The 27,414-nt window shown below is 38.7% G+C and overlaps 4 protein-coding genes across 9 annotated transcripts; 2 read left to right on the forward strand and 2 right to left on the reverse strand.

Moving 5' to 3' along the window:
* Positions 1-691: 691 nt before the first annotated feature.
* LOC108024978 (drosulfakinins) lies at positions 692-1,244 on the forward strand. Its single transcript, XM_017095224.3, has one exon. The coding sequence runs from the start codon at positions 700-702 to the stop codon at positions 1,111-1,113; it is 414 nt and encodes a 137-aa protein (XP_016950713.1). The 5' UTR covers positions 692-699; the 3' UTR covers positions 1,114-1,244.
* A 2,179-nt stretch (positions 1,245-3,423) lies between these two features.
* LOC108024975 (beta-mannosidase) lies at positions 3,424-14,916 on the forward strand. Of its 2 annotated transcripts, none has more exons than XM_050889345.1 (9): positions 3,424-3,581; positions 3,957-4,091; positions 5,493-6,006; positions 6,064-6,160; positions 6,243-6,531; positions 10,994-11,473; positions 11,526-11,947; positions 14,120-14,500; positions 14,558-14,916. In XM_050889345.1, the coding sequence occupies exons 3-9, from the start codon at positions 5,600-5,602 to the stop codon at positions 14,816-14,818; spliced, it is 2,337 nt and encodes a 778-aa protein (XP_050745302.1). In that variant the 5' UTR covers positions 3,424-3,581; positions 3,957-4,091; positions 5,493-5,599; the 3' UTR covers positions 14,819-14,916. The 2 variants fall into 2 exon arrangements, with proteins under 2 accessions (XP_050745302.1, XP_016950707.1); XM_017095218.3 differs by having other exon boundaries at positions 3,425-3,724.
* LOC108024977 (uncharacterized) lies at positions 14,830-24,132 on the reverse strand. 5 transcript variants are annotated; one of them, XM_017095221.3, is made up of 3 exons: positions 23,777-24,132; positions 23,397-23,604; positions 14,830-16,123 (listed from the first exon to the last, which is right to left on the reverse strand). In XM_017095221.3, exon 3 carries the CDS (start codon positions 16,101-16,103, stop codon positions 14,940-14,942), a length of 1,164 nt encoding a protein of 387 aa, XP_016950710.1. In that variant the 5' UTR covers positions 16,104-16,123; positions 23,397-23,604; positions 23,777-24,132; the 3' UTR covers positions 14,830-14,939. The 5 variants fall into 5 exon arrangements, with proteins under 5 accessions (XP_016950710.1, XP_050745355.1, XP_050745354.1 ...); XM_050889398.1 differs by lacking the exon at positions 23,397-23,604 and having other exon boundaries at positions 23,777-23,796; XM_050889397.1 differs by lacking the exons at positions 23,397-23,604; positions 23,777-24,132 and adding an exon at positions 22,459-22,483.
* Positions 24,133-26,129: 1,997 nt separating this feature from the next.
* LOC108024936 (uncharacterized) lies at positions 26,130-27,387 on the reverse strand. The gene has a single exon (XM_017095135.3). It carries the CDS (start codon positions 26,961-26,963, stop codon positions 26,295-26,297), a length of 669 nt encoding a protein of 222 aa, XP_016950624.1. The 5' UTR covers positions 26,964-27,387; the 3' UTR covers positions 26,130-26,294.
* Between the last annotated feature and the right edge of the window lie 27 nt (positions 27,388-27,414).

Below are 27,414 nucleotides of genomic sequence, written 5' to 3' on the forward strand. Positions count from 1 at the left end.
ATAACTTGGAAATGATTTTGAATTTCATATAACCTTATAAGCTTGAAAATAACATTTTTTAATTAGTTCTGAATTTCGAATTTAATTTTATTACAATCGGACGACGATGTCATATAGCTGTCATAGGAACGATCGGATAATTGGTGGGAAATAATATGAAACAAATTATAGCTTTGGGGCTTTTTGACATATTATCTGATAATATTGGGAATATACATTTTTTTATTTTTAAGAATTTCGAATTCAATTTAATAAAATTATTGATTATTATCTATAACTGCAAGGTTATACAAACTTTGGCTTGCCGAAATTAACTTCCTTTCTTGTTTAAATTAAATTCCGCAGTATTTTTTATTTCAACTCTCTTTTTGAAAGCAGAAGTAAGTCAACGTTTAAGGTTATTTTAAAAGGCTGTTAATGGAGTGAGTTTCTTACGGCTGCTCATCATACCACATTTATTGGCATTCCATCGAACTCAATATTTCTAGAGTCAAAGCTAATTTAATCAATCAAGTCAATCAAAAGTCAATACCCTTGGGTAAATTTAATTTAAGTTACCTGAATAACTCGAAGCTCTCAAGCCTTGTCAATCGCTGTAACGGAATATTAAGCAGCCGAGTGAGAGAGCCACGTCAGCCGAACATATAAAAAGGAAGCACCATCGTTGCGGTATCCAGTCTGCCAACGGAAAAGTCGAGAATGGGACTCAGGAGCTGCACGCACATCTTTGCTCTGGTAATGCCACTCTGGGCTTTGGCTTTTTGTCTCCTTGTGGTGGTGCCAGTCCCAGCCCAGACAACTAGCCTGGAAATCGCAAAACAGGAGCAGCGACTACAGGAATTGGGAGTGGAAGCGGATCAAACCAATGCAAACATAGCTGGCCCATTGTTCTCCCGATACGGCGACAGACGAAACCAGAAAACGTTTAGTTTCGGACGAAGAGTGCCTCTCATATCCCGCCCATTGATGCCGGTTGAAATGGACCTCCTGGTGGATAATGATGTCGATCGCACAAAAGCTAAGCGATTTGACGACTACGGCCACATGAGGTTTGGCAAAAGGGGAGGGGATGATCAGTTCGATGACTATGGCCACATGCGATTTGGCCGGTAAACCGAAGCCAAACAATTAGCGGATATAAGTCATTTAGATATATGTTTATTTCAATTCTATAAACGAATATAACGAAGTCACATAATACATTAGATAGTATATATAAAGTTATACATGTTGGCATTCCAAAATTGTTGGTGTGTGTTGTATTTATTGGGTTGCATGATGTTAGAGTGGGTATAGCAACGTGATAAAAAAAATTGTGCTGCACAAGAACCTCTTAAAAACTGCAATAGAAATCTCAACTTTCTGGCTTTTGTAGTTTCCAAGGTATCAGCCCTTATCGTAAGGAAGCAAAAATGGTTATTTCCTGGACCGCTTTTCTTAGTATTCGCCATCGAGGATAATTTTTTAAGTGTTTAAGCCGTTTGTGGGCATTAGAGTGGGCGTGGCACATTTTTTAGGTCAGTACATACATATGTATTGATAAGACAAACACATTTAAGTTAAAATTTTGTTTCTATCATAAGTGTTGGCGTGGAACTGTGCTGAAACAAACATGCGCTGCGCAGGAATCTGCATGTTGTCAGCGTTCATACGGACAGACAGACGGATGGACATGGCTAGATAGACTCTGCTAGTGATCCTGATTAAGAATATTTATACTTTAACGGAAACGCTTCCTTTTACCTGTTACATACTTTCCGACGAATCTAATATACCCTTTTACTCTACGAGTTACGGATATAAAAAACGCTAAACAAAAATTGTTTTATTGTGATCCAACATTATTGGGGCTCAAATTATAGTTCGTCTTGGCGCATTTATGAAATATTAATTTATCAATGCCATCGACTATAGCTTTCCACTATGTTTACAATTAAATTCGTTGCAAAGTACGTTGCTGTTAAAGGGAAACGCTTCCGACCCAGCAAAGTAAACGTATTCTATTTTTTTATAAAAATCTACTGTGGTCGTCCTATTATTACGATTAATACGTCAATTATAGGTATTGCACAAAAATTAAAGGAATACATACCAAGACCTAAAGAGAATCAATTGGTTTTGATGAAAAAGTGGTGAAAAAAGTGCTTATTATTTAGAAAATTTCATCTCCTGGGGCAGGTGGGGAAAATACCCCTTGATATTACGCTAGTTGCATTGTCAATTAAAACACGCTCCGAATGACGCATTTGTGGTAAATAAAATTATCCGTTTAAAAGTTATAAGGCTAAGAAAGTTTTGTTCAGTCAGTTCATTAGCTTCTCAGTTTGTCCTGAAAACTCTATACGTTGTTCAACATCCTTAACTTGCGACATACTGAAGCTACAGGCTGGGGCTCTGCGTCGTTAGAACTGTAATTTTATATGTTTTATACGCCTTTCCAACATAATTTGTCTAAATACCAAAGTTTAAAAATTACGAACAAAAGTGTTTTTGTTTCGATTTTTTTTAATCTATTTTTATTTCTAGAAAACAGCTTTAAAGACAGCTCTTGAGATTGCCCTCTTTTAATAATAGAAATCAACAAAAGAGCCTTGAACTTTTTGAGCGTATTCAAACTCTATCTTAGGGTCCTGGAAATTTAATATGTTGTGAAACAGCTTAAAATAAAAACCATAGTTATCCTATTTTTCAAAATACTTGCTAGTTTGGCGGAAAAACAGCTATAAAACGCTTAGACCCGTAAGTATAGCTACATGTGCTATATGTAGTAGGAAAGGTAATTAAAATACTAGTAAGCCTTTCTAATGACATTTGTCGAAGTACCACCGTTTGTGGTGTTGTTCTCTTGCAGAATGAGATCAATTTAGAAATTGAATTTATTTAGTAAATGATATCAGAACTTTTGTTTGTTGAAGCTGCGGTCGTCACTATATACAAATGATGCGTAAATACCTATTAAATACCTTTCTTACGACATATAGCACAAGTCTAAAGCCTCAGTAGTTCGCAAGTTCAAAATGTAGCTATTTGCAGCTGTTTTCCCGCTAAACTGGCAATATTGTGTATTTTTTTTTTTTCTTTAATTTTCACATTTGCACAGAATTACGTGACAAACTCTTTTTTGGTCGTTAACGCCCTAATCTAACAAACCTATTAATCCTACAAAAAAATGTCGATGTATTTTACTAACAACTCAGATGGGAACGAAAGAATTTTTTCTGTATCTGTAAAATATACATACGATGTGCACACATACAGTAACTTAAAGAGCTTTAGCCCCTATATTTATCTTTCACCTATAACTTTTTGCATCAGCTGTTGTGTTTAGAGCGTGACAATGAATTTTGTTCGTTATCGATGCGTTTTCTCTCTCAGGCTCTGCGAGAGTGACACCACTTACTCTCACTTTGTGCTCCAGCGATCGGTATAAAGCCACACATTTGCGGTTTGTCAGCCGGCGGAACCACTCTTCGCATTAGTGAACGCTCTTTACGTTTGTGACATACCTAATTAAAGAAGGGAGTTATCTTTATAATGGGGCCATTAAATTTGGACGGCACTAATTGCAAGATGAAGTTCCGGTACGGATACAGTTTCCACGGTGGTGGCGCCAGCGGCGCAATTCTGGTTGGACTACTTTGCGTATTTTTTTTTTGCGGCGTTCGCGGTGATAAGGTCGAAATAATAGAGCTTGGCAATTGGACGATAACAAATCAGAATAGATGTAAGTTCAATTGATACAAAGTTGATTGCCAAGAGCCTTTTTCTCTATAATTGTCGAAAAGTAGTTTATCAATAATCTTGAATTTAATTTCAAGTGTGTCAGATAAGCTTTATGGGAAAACAAACAATTAAACTTCTGAAAGGTTTAGAAAAAGTCCGTACCTTTGTGAAAATTTATTTATGCTGACAGATTTATTTTAAATATGTTTTGTATATCTTACCTCCCTTCACAGCCCTGACCATTGCCAACCAAACGTTACCTTCAGGAATTTACAGTGCATTCGCACCTCAAGTGCTGAACTCTTACAACGACATCGGATTGCGTTATCTGGCCTATGACAATTGGACCTATTCCAATATCTTTCAATGTAAGATTAAACCACTGAGTTTTTTTAATTATGGTAAAACTAACATGTTTAAAATAACATGTCAAACAATGTTACTTGTTTAAGGACAATGCTGGAGTCGACTTACGTGGGAAGTTTAGGAAAATATACATTAAGAATATTATCTACTGCACTGACGTCATAGACCCTGTTACAGCACATTTTTAAGGGGTTATACACACTTGTATATTTTGGGATTTTGTTTTATATAAAATACATTTTTTTAATCAAATTTCGTTTTCGTTTGAAAATGTGAAAAGTTAAAAAAAACTTTTGAAAAAAATATAGTAACTTGCCATTGACACCATTTCGGAGGAAAGGCTTTTTTGAAATAAAAACTGTAAAATCATAAGAAAAGATAATTATTTTAAATTTTAAAAATTTTAAATCAACTTGGAGCTTTTTATTTTAAAATAAAATAATTTAAACTCAACGAAGCCAACTGGAATGAAGACTACTAAAACTATAAATATTTTTTTTAAAGTTAAATATATTTAAGTTAAATATACTCATAATTTGAACTTGTAAAGTACATAAAGTACATTTTGGAATCATTTAAATTATCTTTTACCCATTTAGCGTCTTTTGATGTCTGGTTAGCTTTGATGCCTCATTTTTAAATAGGTTCACAAAAAAATGCCCATACCAACCCACAATACCAACCAATAATACCGCTACTACAGTACCTACAAGGATTTACAAATAATGAGTATATGGGCCAAAGAAAATTGACTTAATCTCATTAAAATTCGAAATTAGGGCTCTTCATCTTTGTGTCAGTCTGCAGTTTTGGAAATTTGAAAAGCCTTGTTTTGGCACCATTTTAAAGTGAATTGCAAAGCATTTGAGAAATGTCAAAATCTTTTTAAAACTATCCTTACCGCAGAACTGGGTACGAATTTTAAAAGAGGTGTTAAGCATTTAGCTGATGTCACAAACCATCATTGAGCCCTAAGTAACAATCCTCCCCCACTATACCATAGTAAGTGCAATACAAATTTTTCGGCGTTACAAACATTTTTAAGTTCAATTGACGAGACCAATATATTTCAGATTAAATTTGTATTCTTCCATTAGAACTGAGCGCGCTTTAAAAAAAAGTCTTGTGTCGGCCTAAAACCTGGACCAAATATTCGTCATATAATACTTTACTTACTTTGTTCGTCTCCTCTTTCAAACTTAAAACAGTAATTTCTACATTTAATACCTTAATGGACTTAAAACAAGAATAATATTCATTACCCCAAATTAGCCATATGAAGTTAATTTAGCTACCATTGCTTCTCATTAAATGCAGTATCAAATTCCACAAGCCTTTTGTTTCGATCATTAGATTAAAGCTAAAAATTCTTTCTCTAAAAAAGTTCTTTTTTATCGGCCCAGTCGACGTCCTCCATTACAAACGCGGCCACATCAATCTGACATTTTACGGCATTGACGCTGTAGCGGAAGTACGGCTCAACCACCAGCTGCTAGGACGGACGGACAATATGTTTGTGCGCTACTCCTACGAAGTGAGCTCCCTGCTCCAAGGAGAAAACTTTCTGGAAGTTGAGATCAAATCTCCCGTACTATCCGCCTTGGCGAAAGCTAATTATTTAAATAGTGTTAAAAAAAACGTTCCACCGGAATGTCCGATCGAGCGCTACCATGGCGAATGCCACATGAACATGTTGCGGAAGATGCAGGCAAGTTTCTCCTGGGACTGGGGCCCCGCTGCCCCCTCCGCTGGGATCTGGAAAGAAGTGCAACTGGAAATCTACGAAGTGGCCGTAATACGCGACGTGGATGTGGACGTCAGTCTCATCAATGGCTCCCATTGGAACATGCATATTCGCTGCTACCTGGACGCTGTGGGCGAAACAGACTTTAATGGAAGGCTTACTTTATACGCTGTGTAAGTTACCTTGAGCCGAATTTCTTACCGCTTATTTATAGGCATTTCGAACTGCAGCGAGTTATTGGACCATCCGGTGGTCGTAGACAGAATCGCATTGAAAACCATCAGTCGTGCGACGCCAGTAATTGAGTTTGATCAGGCCGTGCCAATTGTGAGTACTAGTTTTTGTTTATACTGGTACAAAACGCTGCACTGTCTGAATATCAGTGACATGTCCTCCATTCGCTTTGCAGGAGAAAGTCGTTACCTGGTGGCCCAATGGTTACGGTGGGCAGAAACTTTATCCGCTTCACTTCACTCTGAAGGCGTGGCTGGGCTCTGAGGTGCCCGATGTTCGCTCTAAGACCAAGTCGCACAAGTCCCTCCGAGTGGGCTTTCGCACTCTTGAATTGGTCGAAGTTCCCGCTCCAGACGGAATAGGAAACACATTCCTTTTCAGAGTCAATGGAGTAGAAATTTTTATGAAAGGCAGTAACTATATACCATCACATATCCTGCCAGAAATGCAAACGAAAGAACAGAGTAAGTATTTTTTCAAAATAAAGATTGTTCACAGGAAAATTGCTTATAGATTCACCCAGAGGCGATTACATGAATCTTTTATAACTCTTAATGAATGGTTTGGTGCTTAATAACTTTAAAACGTAACTTTTACAACTACGTATTGTTTGTCGAAAGTTAAGGAATCTCAAGAACCATTACGGTTAAACATGAAATCTTTAGAGCCGTTTTTAGGAATTCAGATAGAGCTAAAAAAAAACGAAATAAATATTTGGACAAATAATGTTATAAAAGCGTTACAAAAGTAAGTATTTTAAAGTACCTTTCTAATTCCTTTAAGCATTTCTCGCGCCAAACTAGCTTAAATAATATTTATAACAGACGATTAAAACTTTCAACATTTAATTGTAATTGAATTTCATATATATTTTTTATGTTAGTTTGACCACGCCTTTTTTAACGCCCCTTTCAAGATATTTTCCATTTTCTCAGGTTAAGCCTATACGATAATTTTAATACAAATTCAAAAAAAACCACGCATGCAAAGGGCTCACTTCATATTTCAGATTTTCTGAGACAACTTCAAAGTTCTTTGAGCTGAAATCTCTTGTTTTCAAGAGCTGGCTAGGCCTAGAACCACATAACGGGCATGATTGGCATGAAAAAGTGCTTGTCAAAATGTTTAAAACCTTGCCATCGATTAATGTCAAATGAACTTCATATTTGACCACTACCTCTTGATTACCAGCATTATAGGTATGCTCTTTAAGATTTTTTGTCTGGTAATTAAAATTGCTTTTTTCATTTAATATAAGTTCAGTGGTTTCTGTTATAAATTCCATTTTGAGGGGCCGGCAGAATCTTACTGATTTCGGAGAAGGATTTAAACAAATAACTCTGCTTTGAGTAGCTATTAATTTTAAGGGAATTATAGACGTTACAAATAGTGAATTATCAAAGCTGGCTGGCTTATCCGAGCTAAATCGCTGTTTATATACACATTGCCTGGTTGATCCATCAATCCCATAGCTGGCAATTAGTTTACTCTGCGTAATGTGTAATTAAGAAATTACTTCTTGAATTTCCAATATGCGGTCAGCAGTATGATTTAATAAATCTTGAAGCGATACTTCTGCCTTTGTTTCGGAATAACAAATTTGTTTGGGTCTACATTTTAATTTTATTTGAGTAAGCGCAGAATACGGTGGATAGATATCGCATCCATGTTTAGATATGTCTTTAATGTTAATGTATTGCTGTTTTGTTAGCCCATTTTCTATTAAAAAGGCTAAGGCCTTATCAGGACTTATTTTTATAACAGCATTCTGCTTAGGGCTCTTTATATTTCCGCTAATATTTTCGTTTCGTAGCAAATGTGCACTATCGATTTGTTTGGTTTTTTTGCCGAGACTGAAGCCGCATGCAACAATAATTGCATCGAATTTTCGTTTTCTTTGGCCAGTTCAGATGCTTATTTTCGTTTCAGTCTTGGTCCTGCCTCAGCATACGTCAAGAATTTTCGACCACGTTTAACATGGGTCACGTCCTATTCCATTACACCAATTTTTAAACTTGACGCGGGCCACTGTGAATGTTTTGATTTGCAGCGATTTAGGTTTCTGTTGCATTTCGCCAATTTCTGATTTAAAAACCAAAAAACTGCTTCAGTTTTTGTTTAATCAATTTGCACTGAGCATCGTTTAACTCGATTTCGCCCATATTTTCCATTATAAAGTTATATACTGGAGCTTGTAGCCGATTATTGTCATTCCATACATCAAGCAACGTTGAATGTCAAAACTCAAGTGCAACTGCATCATATCAAATTATTGCCAAATGGAACAAAAAGGAGCAAAAGAGCTTTATGTTTTTGGGTTCAGATAATATCAGTTGTTAAGTTTCAACATCCACCTTGCGTTAACCCTCGTCAACTTGTTATTTTTATTCCACAAAACACACATCTACATTTTTTAGTTGGGACATAAAAGCACAGCAACAACATATTGAAATATTGGGCAAAACAACACATATAACAAAAATTTCGAGCTTATAACTTTTTTGACTTACCATAACCTTTTAATTCCATATTCAACTGATTTTATTTGATTCACAATTGTTAAGTTATGAAACTGCAAGGATCGACAACTTTTGCGCACTTTTTTCTTTAAGGTGTGACCAGATCTCAATCTTTTAACTTCGTTAAAAAAGTACTAAAAAACAACATTTAAAAATGTTTAAAAATTATGTTTGGAATCCTGATGGTTTTCTTAATCAGGTGAAATAGTTTTTTTTTAATGCAAAACAACAAAAAAAATTGTAAAAATGCCCATAGTGCAATGTTAAACAGCTTAATAGAAGATGCTTTTGTTCTACCACTTTTGGAAAAACTCGCTAGTTTGGCGAGCAAAAAGCTTAAAGTAGCTAAATTTCGTAGACGCGTAACTTGAGAACTACTATAGAAAGGTATTTGTCTTAGTATATTGTTTTAGTTCCAGCGTTTAAAAATTATGAGCAACATTTTTTTTATTTGGATTTGTATCTTCTTTTTAATTCTTTAAAAACGTCTTGAACAATATCGATTACTTCTTGAAATCCATAGCTTACGATCTTGGCATAATTTAAAAGCCTATAAACACATAATAAACTTGTATTCTACGACTTTTGGGAAAATAAAGTTGATCAGAACTGCGCAGCGCAAGTTTGTGTTCAGCAGGGTGCCCAGCCCACTCTAATTCCCAAAAACGCAGAAAAAGCTAAAACTCAACCAGCACCCAATTTTTATAACCGTTACTCGTAGAGTAAAAGGTAGAGTAGACTTTCGTCAGAAAGTATGTAAAAGGTAAGAGGAACAGTTTTCGACCCCATAATGTATATATACTCTTAACAGGATCACTAGCCGAATCCATAATTTTGTCCCAAAACGTTATTTTAGTGTTTTGAGATCTCTTGACAATGTTAAAGGTTATTATAAAAAGCTTTTCTTCTACCACTTTTGTAAAAAATCGCTAGTTTGGCGGGCAAAAAGCTAAAAGTAGCTAAATTTCGTAGAAAAAAATATGCCACGCCCACTCTAACGCCCACAAACGGTTTAAACGGGTTTCTCACAATTAAAAATACAAAAGACGAGGAAAACCACGCTGAACATGAATCAAAACAAAAACGATTTTAAGCCATCCCCAACTTTTAGGATTAATTTTTCCTTTTTCTCTGCAAAATAAACTTGAATGCATCATATTAATGCACATATAGAAGGCACCGCAATGCATTGCACCTGGCACATACTTTTTCCTTGGGAAATGCGTTCCCGAATTCCCATTTGAGCGTGGATGCACTATATTAAAGAACGTCCATTTCCCTTACGAAATTTGCGTTTTGTTTTGCGTAAAAAAGATACGACCTAGAACTACTTGTTTTTGAAATGCGTTCCCGAACTTACGACTGGGAGGATGCACTGAGAAAAAAGCTTAAGTTGCACCGACGTACATGAACTTTCACAGGTATTTTCATTTTAAATTTCACAAGTTTTTTAGTATGGACGTCAGGTGTCAACACTGATTGAAAGTTTCACAGTTTTACGTCCACTTTCTTGAATAATTTTGATGTTTTAGGTGGTATGTTAAAAAGCTGACGATAATCTGGCCAGTAATTTTCTTTACTTTGGGATCGTTTCTACGCAAACTATTCTCTCAGTTTTAAACCTATCGCGCTAAAACTTTCCCAAAAGTCTTCTTTCTATTGCCGGAACTAGCCGGATCGGACAACTATATCTTGTAGCTCCCATAGAAATAATTTTATCTTTCGTGTTATTTGAGTGTTATTGGAAAGCGCCACCTACCGGCTATTTCGGTATATGTTATGTGGGCGGCAGATAGTTTTAAGCGTTTTAGCCATTTGAGGGAGTAAAAGTGGGCGTGTCAAACATTTTTTTAGGTCAATCGAAAGGTTTTAATAAGACAAATACATTTTGGCAAAAAAAATTCCTGGCATGATGACTGTGGGCAACACAGTTTTGGTCGGCTTATGGACATTAGAGTGGGCGTGGCAATTATTTTCGGGTCAATCGGTATTGATGAAACAAATATATTTAATTTTTTTTATAAAAACTGTAGGCTACAGGTTTTTGCGGATTGTGGGCGTTAGAGTGGGCGTAGCACCCCCCAAGAACGCACAATCTAACGCCCACAAACTGTTTAAACGTTCAATTCTGTCTACCGCCCATAAAAACTTAACATATACCGAAATAGCGGGTAGGTGGCGCTTTACATTACCTCCATTTTTCATTTTCTCCCTGAGTAACTGGTATCTGATAGTCGAGGCACTCGACTATACCGTTCTTCCTTGTTTTGAGCTCAAGTTTACAGTTTTCGAGATCACAACGATCGCACGTACATTTACCAAAGAGTTGTATTCATTTGTACCTGTGTATTTTGAAAGGCAAAAAACTTTTCTTTATAAATTTTTTATTTCTATTGGTCATGTGAAGTTGGCCACCTATTGAGATCCGCCAAGGAAGCGAATATGAACATGCTGCGCGTGTGGGGAGGCGGTGTTTACGAATCAGACTACTTCTACCAGCTCGCCGACAGTCTGGGCATCCTAATTTGGCAAGATATGATGTTTGCATGTGCCATGTACCCGGTTGGCGACGATTTCCTGTCTTCAGTGCGTGAGGAGGTTCGGCAAAATGCCATACGGATATCGCACCATCCAAGCGTGGCAATTTTCGTAACCAACAATGAAAACGAAGCTGCATTGGTGCAGAACTGGTATGGAACACTGTTTGAAAAAGATCGCTTTGAGAGCGACTACCGGGAGCTCTACCTGGCCAATGTAATTCACGAATTGAAGCTAGTCTCCCATAGCTCTCGACCCCAACCACTAGTCTCATCGCCGTCCAATGGCAAAGCCAGTGAAGAGGAAAATTATATTTCTAGCAACCCTCAGGACAATCAATATGGCGATGGTAAGAAGTCCTGTGTTAAAAAGCAATGCTTCAAAACTGATCTCACCCATAGTACACTTTTACGACTACACAAAGGATGGCTGGGACCCAGAAACTTATCCGCGTCCTCGATTTGTCAGTGAGTACGGCTTTCAGAGCTTCCCAGGATCGTACGCCTGGCAGCGCAGCAAGAACGGTGATGACGACCTACTTGCTTTAATCAGACACCGCCAGCATCATCCGCTAGGAAATATTCCCGTGATCGCATTGGTGGAGAGACACCTCCCTCTCCCTTTACCGGAAGATGAAAACTATACTACCGCACTGATATACTTCAGCCAAATCGCTCAGGCCATGGCCACCAAGGTGGAAACTGAATTGTACCGCAGCCTGCGAGACACCCCTCACAAAACCATGGGTGCCCTTTACTGGCAGCTAAACGACGTCTGGGTGGCGCCATCCTGGTCCGGCATTGATTTCTACGGCAACTGGAAGGTGAGCTGTAATTCCATAACTCTTCAACATAAGATTAAAAATATATAATATTAAATTAAGGGGGTTGACCCAAAAAAAATCTGCCACGCCCACAAACCGCCCAAAACTCTGGTTTCCACAGCTGTCACGCTCGATTGGCCTAAAAAAATGTTTGCCACGCCCAACATATACCAAAATAGCCGGTATGGGGGCGCTTTACAATATTTCTTTGCTGCTTATATATCTCAATTTTACTATTCTCCCTCAATCTAAGTAACGGGTATCTGATAGTCTAGGCACTCGACTATAGCGTTCTTCCTTGTTTTATTATTTTGTTTCAACGAACGGTTAAAAAATACAACATAAAACTTTTACTATATATTTGGGATATGTTTATTTTTCATTAATTTTTTTGAGTAAAAATAATAAAAACTTTTAAGGTATCATCGGGGATGTAAAAAAATTATTTCATTCTTTTTTTAGACCATTTTTTTGACTTCTATATATTAGAGAAGTCCGATTTTTATAAAATTGAATTTGAAATTTTTAAAAATTTTTTAAAATGTTATTACCAAGCTTAGAAGGTTATATGTGAAAAACACGAAAGATATAATTTGTTTCATAATATTTTCCCACCAATTTTCCGATCGTTTCTATAACAGCTATATGATATAGTCGTCCGATTTTGATAAAATTTAATTCAAAATTCCGAACTAATTAAAAAATGTAATTTCCAAACTTAGAAGGATTTAAGTTAAAAAGCACAACAAAATTTTTTTTTATTTTTTCCAACTAATTTTCCGATTGTTTCTATGGCAGCTATATGATATAGTCGTCCTATTTTGATATAATTTAATTTAAAATTCATAACTAATTTAGAATGTTAAATCCAAGCTTAGAAAGGTATATCTTAAAAAACACGAAAGATATAATTTTTTTAAATTTGGTTCCGACTTATATACTACCTGCAATAGAAAGAAGACTTTTGGGAAAGTTTCAGCCCTATAGCTTTAAAACTGAGAGAGTAGATTGCGTAGAAACGGACGGACAGACGGACATGGCTAGATCGACTCGTTTAGTGATCAAAAATATTTATATACTTTATGGGGTCGGAAACGTCTCCTTCACAGCGTTGCAAACTTCTGACTGAAATCATTATACCCTCTGCAAGGGTATAACAAAAAAAGGAAGTTAGCTTCGGCAAGCCGAAGTTGGTATACCCTTGCAGTTATAAGAAATAATCAACGTTAGTAACACCATGTGAAATGTTTAAGGATTGTTCCTGGCTTCAGTGATATTAAAAAAAAAAAATTTTTATTTTTTCTCTGGCGTTTTTTTTTAACAGCTATATGTTAGAGTCGTCCCATTATTATTATTATTAATTCGAAATTCTTACTTAACAAATCTTAATTTAACGAATTATATTCCGAATATTATAAGATAATATGTCAAAAAAAACACCCAAGCTACAATTTGTTTTATATTATTTTCCCTCCCATTTTTGGATCTTTCCTATGACAGCTATATGATAAAGTCGTCCGATTTTGATAAAATTATAGCTTTGCGGCTTTTTGTCATATTATCTTATAATATTGGGAATATAATTTTTTATATTTTTAAGAATATCGAATTCAATTTAATAAAATTTATAATTTATTTAAAAATAAACACTGAAGTCAGCAACAATCCTTAAAATTGATTATTTCTTATAACTGCAAGGGTATTCAAACTTCGGCTTGCCGAAACTAACTTCTTTTCTTGTAGACATTTATTTACTTATACTCATAGATTATTATTCTTTTATAATTCAAAATTTAAAAAAAATCCAAACGTTGATGTTTTCATACCTATATTACTTATACTCTTAGGAATATAATTCTTTTATTATTCCCAATTTTAATTAAAATCAAAAGAAAAATCGGACGACCTTATTCCTTAGCTTCCATGGGAACGATCGGATAATAATTCGTTTTCAGCAAACATATACTGTAGTAAAATGAAATGGGATTGGTATCCTTATATTTCTGTACTTAATTTTTACCCTACACTCTCCTATTTATTTTTTTCCTATCTAACGATTGGTTAACCGGAAAACAGTTACGAGAAAGTCAAGGCTTTAAAGTGAAGTGTTACTTCGGGTTGTTATTAGCCTTTTCGCTAACAAAAATGTTCTTCTCTGTATCCCCACCACAGCTGCTTCATTACTGGGCGCGCGATTTTTTAGCGCCAGTTGCAATTGTAGCTCTCTACGAAAGGTCCACGGACTCGCTAAACATCTCTCTTATTTGCGATTTGCTGGAGGTGGACACGCAGGACCTCAGTGTCGTGGCTAATGTGCATGTGTGGTCGCAGCTGCTGCCCCGCCAGTCGACCACGTGGGAGGTTACTCTTCGCCCCAATGGCGTGCAGTACGACAAGGTCATTCCCATTTCTAATCTGCTCAAAGGGCAGTTCACGAGAAGCAACTCCTTTCTGGAGTTTCATCTGCGTCGTGGCCATGAAGTGATCTCCAGGACCTACTTCTTCCCCAGCAGCATAGCCGCAGCCGTTGGGATCGCAGACCCCGACCTAGAGGTAAGAAAGCCCTGCGAAAGCTAGACATAGAACCTAACCTATCACCCACCTCCGCAGTACGAGATTGCCTCCCGAACCTGTCTTAATACCACTGATGTCATTCGCAACAGCGTGAGCATCACCATACAGGTGAAGCGCCCAGCCGTGTTTGTATACCTGGAGCTGCTAAAGCCGTACCGCTACACCCTCTCCGAGAACGGATTTATGCAGACCGTGCCGATGCACGTCGTCTATCTGACGTTTGACTCGCCTTCATGTGCGCGACTTCTGCGCAAAACGGACCTCCGCGTACTAACCGTCAATGACTTTATGAGGTAGACCGACACGACTTCCTTGACAACTTTAATTTAACTTTTATAAATAGCTTAACAATAAACAAAACAATAAACATAATTAGCCGTGCGGCAGCATCCGAAGTTTTGGTTCACAACCAACGCAATTATCGGTCGAAGCTGGGCATCTGAGCCCTTGGCGGCGTGTAACCCTCTGGATATGGCACCAACTGGTTGTTCAGGACGCGAGCATTGCGCCAGGTCTTCACCTTGTCTTCGGCGCTGTCCGGCACTCTGATGCCCTCGATCAGCGTCACGGCAGGGCCGTCCACGACGCTGTGCGTGCTCTGGCCGATGGGATTGTAGTGTGGGCTCACACTCATCCCATAGCCTCCAATCTGCCCTGGACGTCGGGTGTGGGTGGCGGTGGCGACTCCTGCGCTGGCCGTCACCACCACGGAGTGCGGCGTGTAGGTTACGTACTTGGATTTCTGCGGCAATGTGCTGTAGTTGTGCTTGGTAATAAGGTTTTGAGGGCGGTATCCATGACTGGTCCCGCTGCTAGCGTAGGCTCTATTGTCTCGGTACTCATGGAGCTCGGATGCAGCGAACTCCATGTCCCTGGGAAAGCTGACCGTAGCCCCCTGCGCCACTCGGTCCTCCCGTGGAAGTATATCCACAGGGTCAACACCGAACGGTTGCCACTGGCGTCCTGCCGGCAGAGATAGGTTTTTGCGTGAGACGGAATAGGTCGGAAACTGGGCGGGGGCAGGAGCAGGTTGCCAAGACACGTCTGTGACTAACTGACGCGCCCTGCGGGGTTCTTCCTGCACGGCCTGGTATTCCGCCGCTTTACTCTGCGCCTTGGCCAGCTGCAGCTGAATAAGTTTGGCTTGGCGCTGCTCCGCCTCCTCCTTGCGCTGCCGATAGGAACCCATCTTCTGGGCCAGCTCATTTTGCTTTAGCAAAGCTGGGCTGTGTTCGAAGCTCAGCTGGCGTCCACTGGACTTGCTTGATGGTGGAATTAGTGGCCGCTTGACATTCGCGCTGCGCACAAAGAAGGAGCCAGCAGCATCCTCAGCGCGCGCCTTGCGGCTGTTCTTGCCCACCAGAATCTCGACATCGTCGCCCTTGCTGGACCTGACATTCACCACTCGCACATTAGAGGGATCCAGGTTGCGGCCAAAGCGGAGCTCCGTCCGAATCAGGGATGGCTTTCCAGTTACGCTGGGAAAACGGCCTTCGCTAAACTCCGACAGAGATACGCAGCCCGCCAAGCAAGCCGTAAGAACAATAACAACATGCCATCCCACGCAGCGTGACATTGCCATCGTCTGGTAACTTTCGTTAGCTGTGAATGGAAGTGATATAAGAAATAAGATAATGTTTATATCTCACATTTTTAGTTTAATTCAGAATCTATTTCGTTTTTCAAATACAAATGTATACAGATCTCATAGATAAAGATTGAACAAAAAGACGAGAAAACGCAAAATTGATGGCCTTGACTAGCGTTACTCAGCTAAAAGAAGTGTGAGACGAATGGAGATGTGCTTGCAGCAAACCTGGTTATATGACTAACACACATAAGCGAAAGCGACACCCAGAAAAATGATTAAAGGCTTGTGATCAATTGCACTTGCAAAGTATTGATTATTATATGGATATAACTTTTTGCTGAATGGTTCGACTTTAATCTTTTTTGGCGAACGGGCGCTAGACGGGCTTCAGTGTTATGGTCGTTTGCTGCATGCGAAATCTCAACTTTCTATGTGTAATAGTTTCCGAGATCTCGGCATTCATACGGACATGACTAGATCGACTCGCCTAGTGATGCTGACCAAACACTTTTCAGGGTCGCATTTTTGATTTGCCCCCCACTTTTTTACCTATACTATTCGGTAAATAGGTGAACACACAAAATTTCAAAAAGAAGCTCTGTGTGAAGATTTATATCTCCAGCTTTAGTTATCCGATTGTATTTAACAAAATGTAGAGGTTTCAGAGAATTTTATACAAAAGAAATGAAGTCAATCTGGTAACTACAACTGGAGATAACGATTTGTAACTTCAATGTTTTAAACTAAAAGAAATACATAATAAATTAAATAAATAAAAAATAAACGTTGTTACTTCTTAACCCAATAAAATCCTAAAAAAACGAAAATATAAAGAACTATTTTTTGCGAAATCCGTTCTGTTTGTAAAAAAACTGCTAACTTAACGGGTCAAAGACGTCTACTTCACTGCGTTGCAAACTTTTGTATCAGAAGTTTTGATTAAAATTAAATAAATAAATTTTAATGGTCCTATCCTTGACTATATTTTTGACGCGTAGGACCGCATTTATGTCTTCTTAATGTTTTCTATATTGACCTACAGCGAGCGACGAATGTGAAATAAAGTGGCTCGAACAGAATAATGATATTTTACCAAATAGGACATTGACAAAAATGAATTCATGTGAACTGTCTATGTAAAAAACAAGGTTTTTCCCGCCAGCTTGTAATTAAACTAGTTACGGGCGGCTAATACAACAGGTAACCGTGTCTGCTTCTGCAGTTTTGCTGCATTTGCGTGTTTTTTGTGGTTGCGTTGGGCTCAGAAAGCGAAACACCAATTTAAAACTGCAACTTTCGTTTGCCACTCTGGCATGCGGAAATCACTAAAACAGTTTGGTGGTAGAGATATTGACGCTTTCGTCGACTTTTCCTGAGGGCATTGAATTAATCTCCAGCGGAAATTTTATTTTTGAATTCAACAAACTGCTTTTTTACAAAGGAAAATTTGTTTATTTATTTCCAGGAAGAACAGGAACAGGATCAGGATCAATACACGAGTCGGTCTAGTCATTAACGTATTTTTGTGTGACTGCTGTGATTACAGAAACTATAAGATTTACAAAGATGGGATTTCAGTTTTTATCGCTTTTTATAAAAAGCAAGTTTGTTATCCAAATGTATTATGCCTACTCTAATGCTAGAATATACATTTGAATTAAATTGTATTGTTTATTAGTATTTATACAAAAAAAAAGATCCATATAAGATTTATTTATTTGATGGCGGCTTACCATCAGAGAAATTGTGTAAATTTTGGGAGTTTTAACTTTAACGTCTTATATACTATACTAAGGAACGTGTTTGTATGGGACTTTTACTTAAGAGAAGGAATTTTCACAAAGTTCAATTTCGTGTTCGCGCAATTTAAACAAGTTGTCTCTCTTGTCTCCCCCTCTATCTGTCCAGTGATCTCAAATTGCTATTTCAATTATCTAATTTTAAAATGCCAAAATGCAATGGTAGCGGCGCGGGGGGTTATCATTCCTATGTAAAAATAGAAGTACCCAAGGACCTCCTTTTAACATCATGCAAAGGTCTGAGTATGCACTGATGAGGAAAAGTTTTAGCACTTAGAAAGGTATTATAAAAAACTGAAAAGGTTTATTTTTAATTGTAACACTTCATGGAAGATTGATTTCTCAAAGCGAATCACACTTGGCTAGATAAACCATAGTATTTGTTGGCGAGGTCAGGCGAGACTTCAACTAAAAGTCGTTTCAAGAATCCGCCAACTAAACCAAGCTTGGAAAAACATCAGTGCATGAGATAACAACATTCTTTGACTATGCATTAAATGCATGACAGTACCAAATATTTTATATTTTTCTAGAAATATGCAATAAAAAATACAGATTTAAATACCTATATTATTTAGATTTATATGAGACAAATTCAAAAAGAATTGATATATTATCTTTCGGAATTCGTTTAAATATATATAGAGGTTATACATTTTTTTTAACACAAGAAAGTGCAAGTGAAGATTGGGACATTTTTTATTTTGTTACTATTAAAAGAACTACAAACAAGTAACCTAATAATGATTTCTTACATCTTTTATTTCCTTTTACAATATTTCCATCTATGATGGCCCACCCTCGCGGGAAAAATTTTATTTGTCTCCTACTTTTTGAAGCATTATCCGAATTTATCAATATTTGGCATGCACATGCCCATTAAACAAAAATACCAGTTAAACTTTTAAACATGTGGGTATCAACCCTAGTGCTTGTTTTCGGGGTGTGGTGCACTCTGAATTCCTTCCACCCGGCCAATATGTTAATAAGGAATACTATTTGGGCGTTTTGCGTCGTCTAAGAAAAATTATAAGACAACAGGAACTCTTTATTTTTGCATGACGTATTGCCTCAGTTCGGATTTAAATCGTTTTTTAAACCATGTGCCCTTGCCGAATGTAAAAAAATTAGAAAAATGAAAATCATTGAATACATTTTCGTCACAAAAGTTGATATCAGAACTTTTGTTCCTAAAGGTGCGGTCGTCACTAGGTATTTACCACGTTAATAGGTGCTTTTGTTAGATTGGTTTTACAGGAGAGATTATTTTCCTTTATAGGAATCGATTTTTGTCAGCAGTCAACGAACAATTATTCCATATTTAATCATTTTTATGATTGTTTGCTGGACATTATGTTACGCATGGCCACAACCCCGCGGGCAGCAATCAAATAAGCAACTAATAAAGACAAATCAGCCGACAAGCACAAAGAAAAAATATTAATTAAGTAAATTGAAAATTAAATTTTCAATGCAAATGTGCGCGCCAAAGTTCGCGACCGCGTTTAAATTAAAATTGCGACAGGGACTGGCACTGACAATAGAGCTCTAAGTGGTAGGCCAAGCAACTGCTCGCCGACCCAAATCGTTGAGCTCCACTCGGCAAGACTTTCACTTTCAACTTGACGCGGACGACTGCCCCAAGTGACGGTAATACCATAGCTTACAGTCCACACACCCAAATCGCGCCAAAATAGGTGTAATCGCTGGATCGCAAAATCTTAAGAATTTACATAAAGAAAACATTACTGTCAACATACTTCTCTAACAATCAAGTCTCAATAAGTTGTGCTTTTCTAAAAAAAATGGAATAAAAATCGGAGAACAACTTTTATATTTCAAGTTCTTAAAAAACTATCAAATACTTATTTCTCAAAGACTTTTAAGTGTATCGAACGAATACATTTTTAATAATAATTTTATTTGTGCATCAAAAGTGTAGACGTCTAAGTCAGAAATTTTTTTGTTTAAGTTTCCATCAAGCCGACATTTTGAGCGTGTTTTTGGAGCTTTTGCCAAATTTAGTCCGAATTTGCTTGAACTCAGAAAGGTTTTCTGGCGTGTTGACTGGATTTCCCTTTTGGAATATGTTTTTTTCTGATAATTGTTTCTTTTTTGCTTGGCCGTTGTAAAGATAAAGTGTGATTTTGGGGAAACAACACTTACCCTTTTTATGAACTTTTTGAAATGAATGAATTTTTTAAAATGATTACATTTATTTTACATGTACAATTGTATTTATTTACAGAGCCATTGCGCAAAGCGACGCTTCAACATTTGTATGCAACGCAGTAAAGGAGACGTTTCCGACCCCATTGTAAAGTATTACTGATAAGCATCACTAGACTAGAGTCGATCTAGCGACATCCGTCTGTCCGTTTTAAATCTATCGGGCTGAAACTCTCCCACAAGTCTCCTTTTTTTGGCAGGTAGTATATAACCAGCCGGATAGGACAACTTTATCTTACAGAAAACGATTTTTAATATTAAATCTTTGGTGTTTTTTAACACATAACCTCCTACATTTTTAATAAGATTGAATTTCGAATTTAATTTGATTAAAATCGGTCGACTAGCAACGATCAGAAAATTAATGGAAAAAATATGAAACAAGGTAATGCTTCGGTCTTTTTCGACATATTATCTTATACTGTTGGGAAATAATATTTTTTAACTTTTAAACATGACATAATTATTTAAAAACAAATTAAAGCTATCGGGCTGAAACGTTTCCATTATATTATTTAGCTCCCATAGGAATAATCGGAAAACAAATTTTGAAAAATTGTATCTTTGGTGTTTAAAAACTTATAATCTCCTGTTGCCGACTTTACGCCATCTAGCATCTATTTACTCGCTTACTTTTAAGTTTTAAATAAATCCGAATTACACCTTTTCAAAATATTAAAAATTTTAGACGCGCTATGGGCATTTGTGAAGTGCCAAAAGTTGTGCATACCTAATTCCCACAAGTGTGTGATGATTATTGGCATTACACACGGAAAGTATGTAGCAGTTAAACAAATCGTCCCCGACCCCATAAAGCATATATATTTTTGATAACGAACACTAGCCGAGTTGATCTAGCCATGTCCGTCTGTCTACCCGTCCGTAGGAACACTGAGATCTCGGAAACTAAAAGATCCAGAGAAGGGATTTCGCATGCAGATTCCAGGGCTTCCTACGCAGCGCAAGTTTGCTTCAGTAAGGTGACACGCCCACAAACAGCCAAAATACAAATCCAACATTTTTTATTTTTTAGGAAAATACGATTTCGTTCAGCGGATTTGCTGCAGGCATATCTCCATCCCTCCCGCACTCCTTCTGGCTGAGTAACGGGTATCTAAAAGTCGAGGTACTCGACTATAGCGTTCTCTCTTGTTTAAGTTTTACAATTTCTGGGTTTAAGACCTACTTAAGAAATGCAGGTGAAACCATAGCGAAAAAAATTTAAGTTGACTGCTGAAGCAGTCGAACCCACGTAGTTTAGACTGCTGGGCAAATTTTATTTTTGGAATGATTTAGAAATAGATGTCTATGAGAGGGGGCGGCAAGTCCGCGTGGTAAAGTTGTTTTTGAACCAATACATTTTTAATCCAGCATCAAACGCCACAGTTTTGGGGCGGCTTGCGGAACCGATTTGGTAGGAGCGTAAATGGGATTTTTAGCTCATGTTTGATGGTCGTGGCACCGCAGCGGTAGTAAGCTGCAAGGGCTTCAAAACGAGTTTGAATTTGCATTGCCGCAATATCTGAAGCAAAGGCAACCGCAGCTATTGTGCGCCAAGAGTAAATGATGGACAGAGCGGAATCGGCCTCTTTCCTCGCTGGCACTCATGTGCAGTGACAATGCTTTGGTGCGTCGCGTCTCTTTCGGTCACTTTCGGTCATTCAGGATTACATCACTGACACGCAAGAGATGTGGGACGATAAGTGAGCTGCGGAAACGCCGTCACATGGTCGTAAGTAGCGCTTGTAGCGGCAACGCGGTATGAGGTCGAGTGTTGAAATGCAACTTGCAATTATAATTTTCTTCGATTTGAATAGTCGGAAATTAGAGCCGGTAACTTAGCTGATCGCGCGCACCAATCGCTGCGACTCCTAAGGACTCGCCTTCCGACGACCTATGCATTCAAAATTAGGTGCGATGGTCGGCCCACACTTAATGACGGGCTTCCAGCAACAGCAACGGGCTGTGGCCCGGCGAGTGCCTCCCTCCGGCCCGCCGAGGAAAGGGAAATTTAATTGGCGCTTCCATGAACTTCTTTGGGCCCATGTCAGGTGTCAATCAAGCTAAACTTGGCTTCCAATGCGTCGTGCATTGTGAGGAGTTTGGACAACGAAGGCTGAATTTAAATAGCGGCCACGCCCATGCTCCCCCATCTGAGTGTAACTGAATCGAAGCGGTCGGTGGCATTGGTACAGAGAAAAATCAGAAATCAGATGCTGTATTTTGTGAGTTTGCCAGAAAAAGTTAAACAAATCAAAGGGTAGTTTAAAGGTAATACCTGTCATTTCGTAAGCGGAGATTTTATAATTATTTAATACCTAATATTTTTCTGTTTTCTTTTTCAGTGCACTCCGGCAGGCAGTTGAACGGCCTGGCTTTTCTTATTGACGATTGTGATTGTTTCTGTGGCTACCAGATGGTGCAATTGCTGTCGCCGCTGCCATGTGCGAAATGCAAATGCAACAGTGGTTAACGAAGCTACGTCGCTGCTACTTCGACCCGAAATACTTTACTTTTACTTTTTGTGATTAACATTTCCCACCCGAAGTTGAGAAACCTAACATGATTTTTGCCCGCTGTTCACTCAGCCACATTCGTACTTTTTGCGCAGACCCCGAGCAATGAAATGAGAAATCCCAGAGATCGTAAACTGTGAAGACGGCACACTCGCCGAGGTGCCCAGCGCTAAATTATTGTTTTGCCTTCTGAGCCAGCATCTTTTAATCACCCGAGTTAGTCATTGCGCCCCACCGTCCCCTCCGCATTTCACCGACCTGGGTGTCGCAATTGAAAGTGAAACTCTTCTTACTTTCTGCTCCGAGTCAAAGGCTGGTGGGCCTGACAGGGTCCACTGCCCCGCTTCACTTGGTCTCTGTGGAGGCCCACGCACTTGTGAAATGAGTGTGAAATGAGTGTGAAATGCTGTCATCGTGCGGATGAGTACGCAACTGGAGTGCGGAGTAACTCGAGTCACGGAGAGCCAGATAAGTTTCTTTGGGGTAGGTCGGGCAGTCGAGAAGGAAAAACTGGTTCTACGCCTTAAAGACTACCGCTCAAGTCTCGCCCAGCAGCTACGGAGGGGTTTCCCGGGAATTTCTCGAGAGTCTTATCAACGACCAAGGGCCTTAGGCCCACATTCTTGAACGCACTTATTCACACACAGTCGGGTGAAACTCTCATTGATCAACCACAGTTGGCGAAAAGCACTCATCCGCAGTGTGTTACGCATCTTCCAAATGCTGCGTAGTAAACTCACTTTTCTTTTCGTGGAAGCTCGAAGTGGCTGCAAACAGTTGCAAGCGCTCAGCCTTTCCGCTACACAGGATGTGCTCGGAATGATGGAGTTTGAAGTTGGGTTTTCTCAAAGGCGGTGTCGACTTCACAGTGCGACAGATCGCAGCGCGAACAGAAATACAACTGACGGCGGATGAAAAACGCTAGCTTGCAAGTAAAAAAGCAGCCAGCTGGAAAACAGCAGAAAAAAGTAAAATTATTATGTATACATATGTTTGGAGGCCGACGGCGCAGCGGTCGAGGCAGCAGCAGAGCGCCGGCCAACAGCGAAGGTAAATCCGGCAATACCAACGATGCCAGCATTAACGAACGCAGCTAGAGATACTTAGCCAGCACTCGTACCCAGTCAATAGCTGGACGCCAATCCCGGACGGTTCCGCCCCATCGCGAGCCCGGTCCAACCGCCGTCTCCTCCGATCGGGCCCCATCTCCGAGCCAAGCGAAATTGCTCTTGAAAACAGCAACTTTTCTTGAGACTGAGTCGGTTAACAAAGCCAAGGCACGCCAAAAACGAGGCAGCCGAAATGAGCGAACAATTGCGCAATTGCTGTCAGCGAGCCGGCGGCATCAGCAACACCAGTTTCTCGTGGCTACCGATGCACTATGGGACCGACGACCATTTTGCGAGATTAGTTAATAACTTAAAAGCAACAAGCTGAATTTGTTGTCAGAACCGAAAAATACTAGTATCAGCTGTCATAGGAATAATCGAACATTAAATAAACGATACTAAATCAACATCTTACTGCATTTTAATATTTTAGTGATTATTTTTAAGCTTTCTTAAGCTAAGCTCCCAAGGGCACGACCTGCACGGGTATATAAACTTCGGTTGCTTGTCGACGCTAGCTTCCTTTCTCGTTTGATATTTCGAAATATTTACTTAATAATATAAAAACCGTTTTTTTACTATACGTATACTAAAAAAAGTACCCTTTAGTAAGTACCCAAAACTCTTTCTATTGCAGATAGTATATAAGTCGGAACCAGCCGGATCGGACAACTATATCTTACAGCTTCCATAGGAACTATCGGGGAAAAAATTATATCATCGATTTTTTTAACATATGTATACCTTTCTAAGCTTAGATCAGAACATTAGTTCTGAATTTTGAATTAAATTTTATCAAAATCGGACGACTATATCGTATATCTGCCATAAGATCGATTGGAAAATGGGTGGGAAAATAATATGAAAGAAATTATAGCTTTGCGGCTTTTTGACATATTATCTTATAATATTGGGAATATAATTTTTTATACTTTTAAGAATTTCGTATTAAACTTAACAAAAATCAAACTACTCTAACATATAGATGTCAAAAAAATGGTCTGAAAAAAAGAATGAAATAATTTTTTTTTTTGATATCAATATAATTTTATATAAAATAATATAGCTATCTTTGTATTTTGTCTTACAAGATTCGTCTCACTGTAATAAAACGAGTTTAGATTGAAAAATTGGTTAAGTATTTCCACGTGCGCAATGCCAATTTTTATTTAATAGTTCGGTTTGCATTGTAATTATTTTTTCCCTTAAGCAAATCTAAGCATATTTTAATATATTTTTTACTGCCCATATGTATGCGAATTATGTATTGACCAAACCTAATAATATTAAATATTCTTTGTATGTTGACGAAATACAAATAAAGGAGGGTGCGTTCCGTTTTCTGCGATAAAATATAAACATTTACTAAGGGAAGTACCGCGGAAGAGCGGTTCAAATTAACACTTTTTTTAAATAAACAAGAAAGGAAGTTAACTTCGGCAAGCCGAAGTTTGTATACCCTTGCAGTTATAAAAAATAAGCCCGAAAGCTATAATTTGTTTTACATTATTTCCCATGATACGTTCATATGACACCTATGTGATATAGTCGTCCGATTTTAATAAAATTTCATTAAAAATTCAAAATTAATTAAAAAATGTTATTTTCAAGCCTATAAGGTTATATGTTAAAAAACACTAAAGATATAATTTTTATTTCATGTTTTCCGACTTATTTTCCGATTGTTCCTATGGCAGCTATATAATATAATTAAATAAAAAATGTTATTTCCAAGTGTAGGAGGTTATAAGTTAAAAAACACCGAAGATATAATTTTTTAATATTATTTTACCACTAATTTTCCGATTGTTCCTATGGGAGCTATATGATATAGTCGTCCGATTTTGATAAAATTTAATTCGAAATTCAGAACTAATTTAAAAATGTTATATCCAGCTGGGAAAGGTATATGTTAAAGAACACCAAAGATATACTTTCTTTTAAATTTTTTCCCCGATAGTTCCTATGGGACCTATAATATATATTTGTCCGATGCGGCTGGATTTATTTACTACCTGCAATAGAAAGAAGACTTTTGGGAAAGTTTCAGTCCGATAGCTTTAAAACTGAGAGATTAGTTTGCGTAGAAACGGACGGACAGACGGACATGGCTAGATCGACTCGTCTTGTGACGCTGATCAAGTATATACTTTATGGGGTCGGAAACGTCTCCTTCAGTGCGTTGCAAACTTCTGACTGAAATCATTATACCCTCTGCAAGGGTATAAAAATATAAAAAAAAAAAAAAAACAATTATAAAATTGTCTTTTTTTAAGAGTATAAAATATTTAAAATTTTAATTATCTATGCCACATTTTCAACGAATTTTATCAGTGTAAATTAAAAGGCATTTTATGATTATTTTTTGTGATACCCTACATTTTTAATGAACGAATATTGTTGTTGTGAAAATAAATGTATGTGTCTTTATCCCATTATAATATGTCAGAGGACTAATGATACAAGCGAGCGTGAGCAAGGAAAAAAGTGAGGGAAAGTATAATATTACTGCTCCTGCACCGCACCGGTCTATAACACCAGCTCAGGCGTTTCCTGATCCTTCAAAGCGTCGCGCATGAAAAAGACACCGTTGGCGCCAAAGCGAAGGCAGTTGAGCCGGTACTCAAAGAATTGGCTGGCCAAAATCTTAAAAACCACCGATAGACAGACCTGCATATTGCCCTCTCCGAAGGCCCTGATGTCGTGCAGCCGCAGGCAGCTGAAGAGCGGCAAAGGCAGGAGGAGCGGTACACAGTAGTCGGGAGGATTGCGGGCCGAGAACCCAAAGTTGGCCACAGTGCGCTGGTTCACCTCCACGCTCAGCCGCAGACCCAGGTCCGCCTTGCTGTACTCGAGGGAGGCACACAGCCGCTGCTTGGGGGACTCGCCGAATCCAAGGGCCAAGCCCAGGCAACATCGGCAGGCGTGCTCGGCGCAAGAGCAGGGCTGCCACAACTGCGGAAGCTCCACGATGTTCCCGTTCACTGGCAGTTGCCTAGGGCCCCGCAAGGGAGCCAAGAAGCGCAGCGGCTCAAGCTGCTGGCCACTGGAGGGGTTGTAGAGCACCAGTCGCGGCACTGCACCCGGATAAGGAGCCTGCAGGGAGCCAGACCAGGGGACGAGCTGCGCCTGGGACGGCACTCCCAGCGCCGCCAACACGCAGATCAGTCCGCGGAACTCGCTGCGTTGCCAGTTCATGGTTTCCAAAGATGCGAGTACAGGGGTTTTCCGGGACCGTGTTCTCGGGCACAATTGTCCAAACAGAGTGATGTTCCTGCTGTTTGCCAACAGTGAATTGCTCCGAAGCCCCTACCGCTGTACTGGCCCAAATGGTTCGGAAAATGTTTATTGTCTTACATTAGTTGGGGCTGGCCGAGGGCGGCAGCCTGGCCGAGAAGTGCAATTGCCTAGAAATTGTGTCAATGCTAGATCGGAGCGATCAATACAGCTGCAGAGCAGAAGTTCAGTGGAGCTAATGGGTACGCCGATAAGAGGGAAATTTGCATTTGAACGATTTCAGGCGTTGCGTGATGTCGGCCAGGTGCAAACAGTAAATTGCACACTTAACCCGACCCTTCGAAATGTGTGTCAAAAAACCCGCACAGCTTGATGTGCGCAAACGTACGACAATATCGGCCGTCTGCAGCTG

Source organism: Drosophila biarmipes, chromosome 3R (assembly GCF_025231255.1).
Source record: "Drosophila biarmipes strain raj3 chromosome 3R, RU_DBia_V1.1, whole genome shotgun sequence".
NCBI classification, from domain to species: Eukaryota; Metazoa; Arthropoda; class Insecta; order Diptera; family Drosophilidae; genus Drosophila; species Drosophila biarmipes.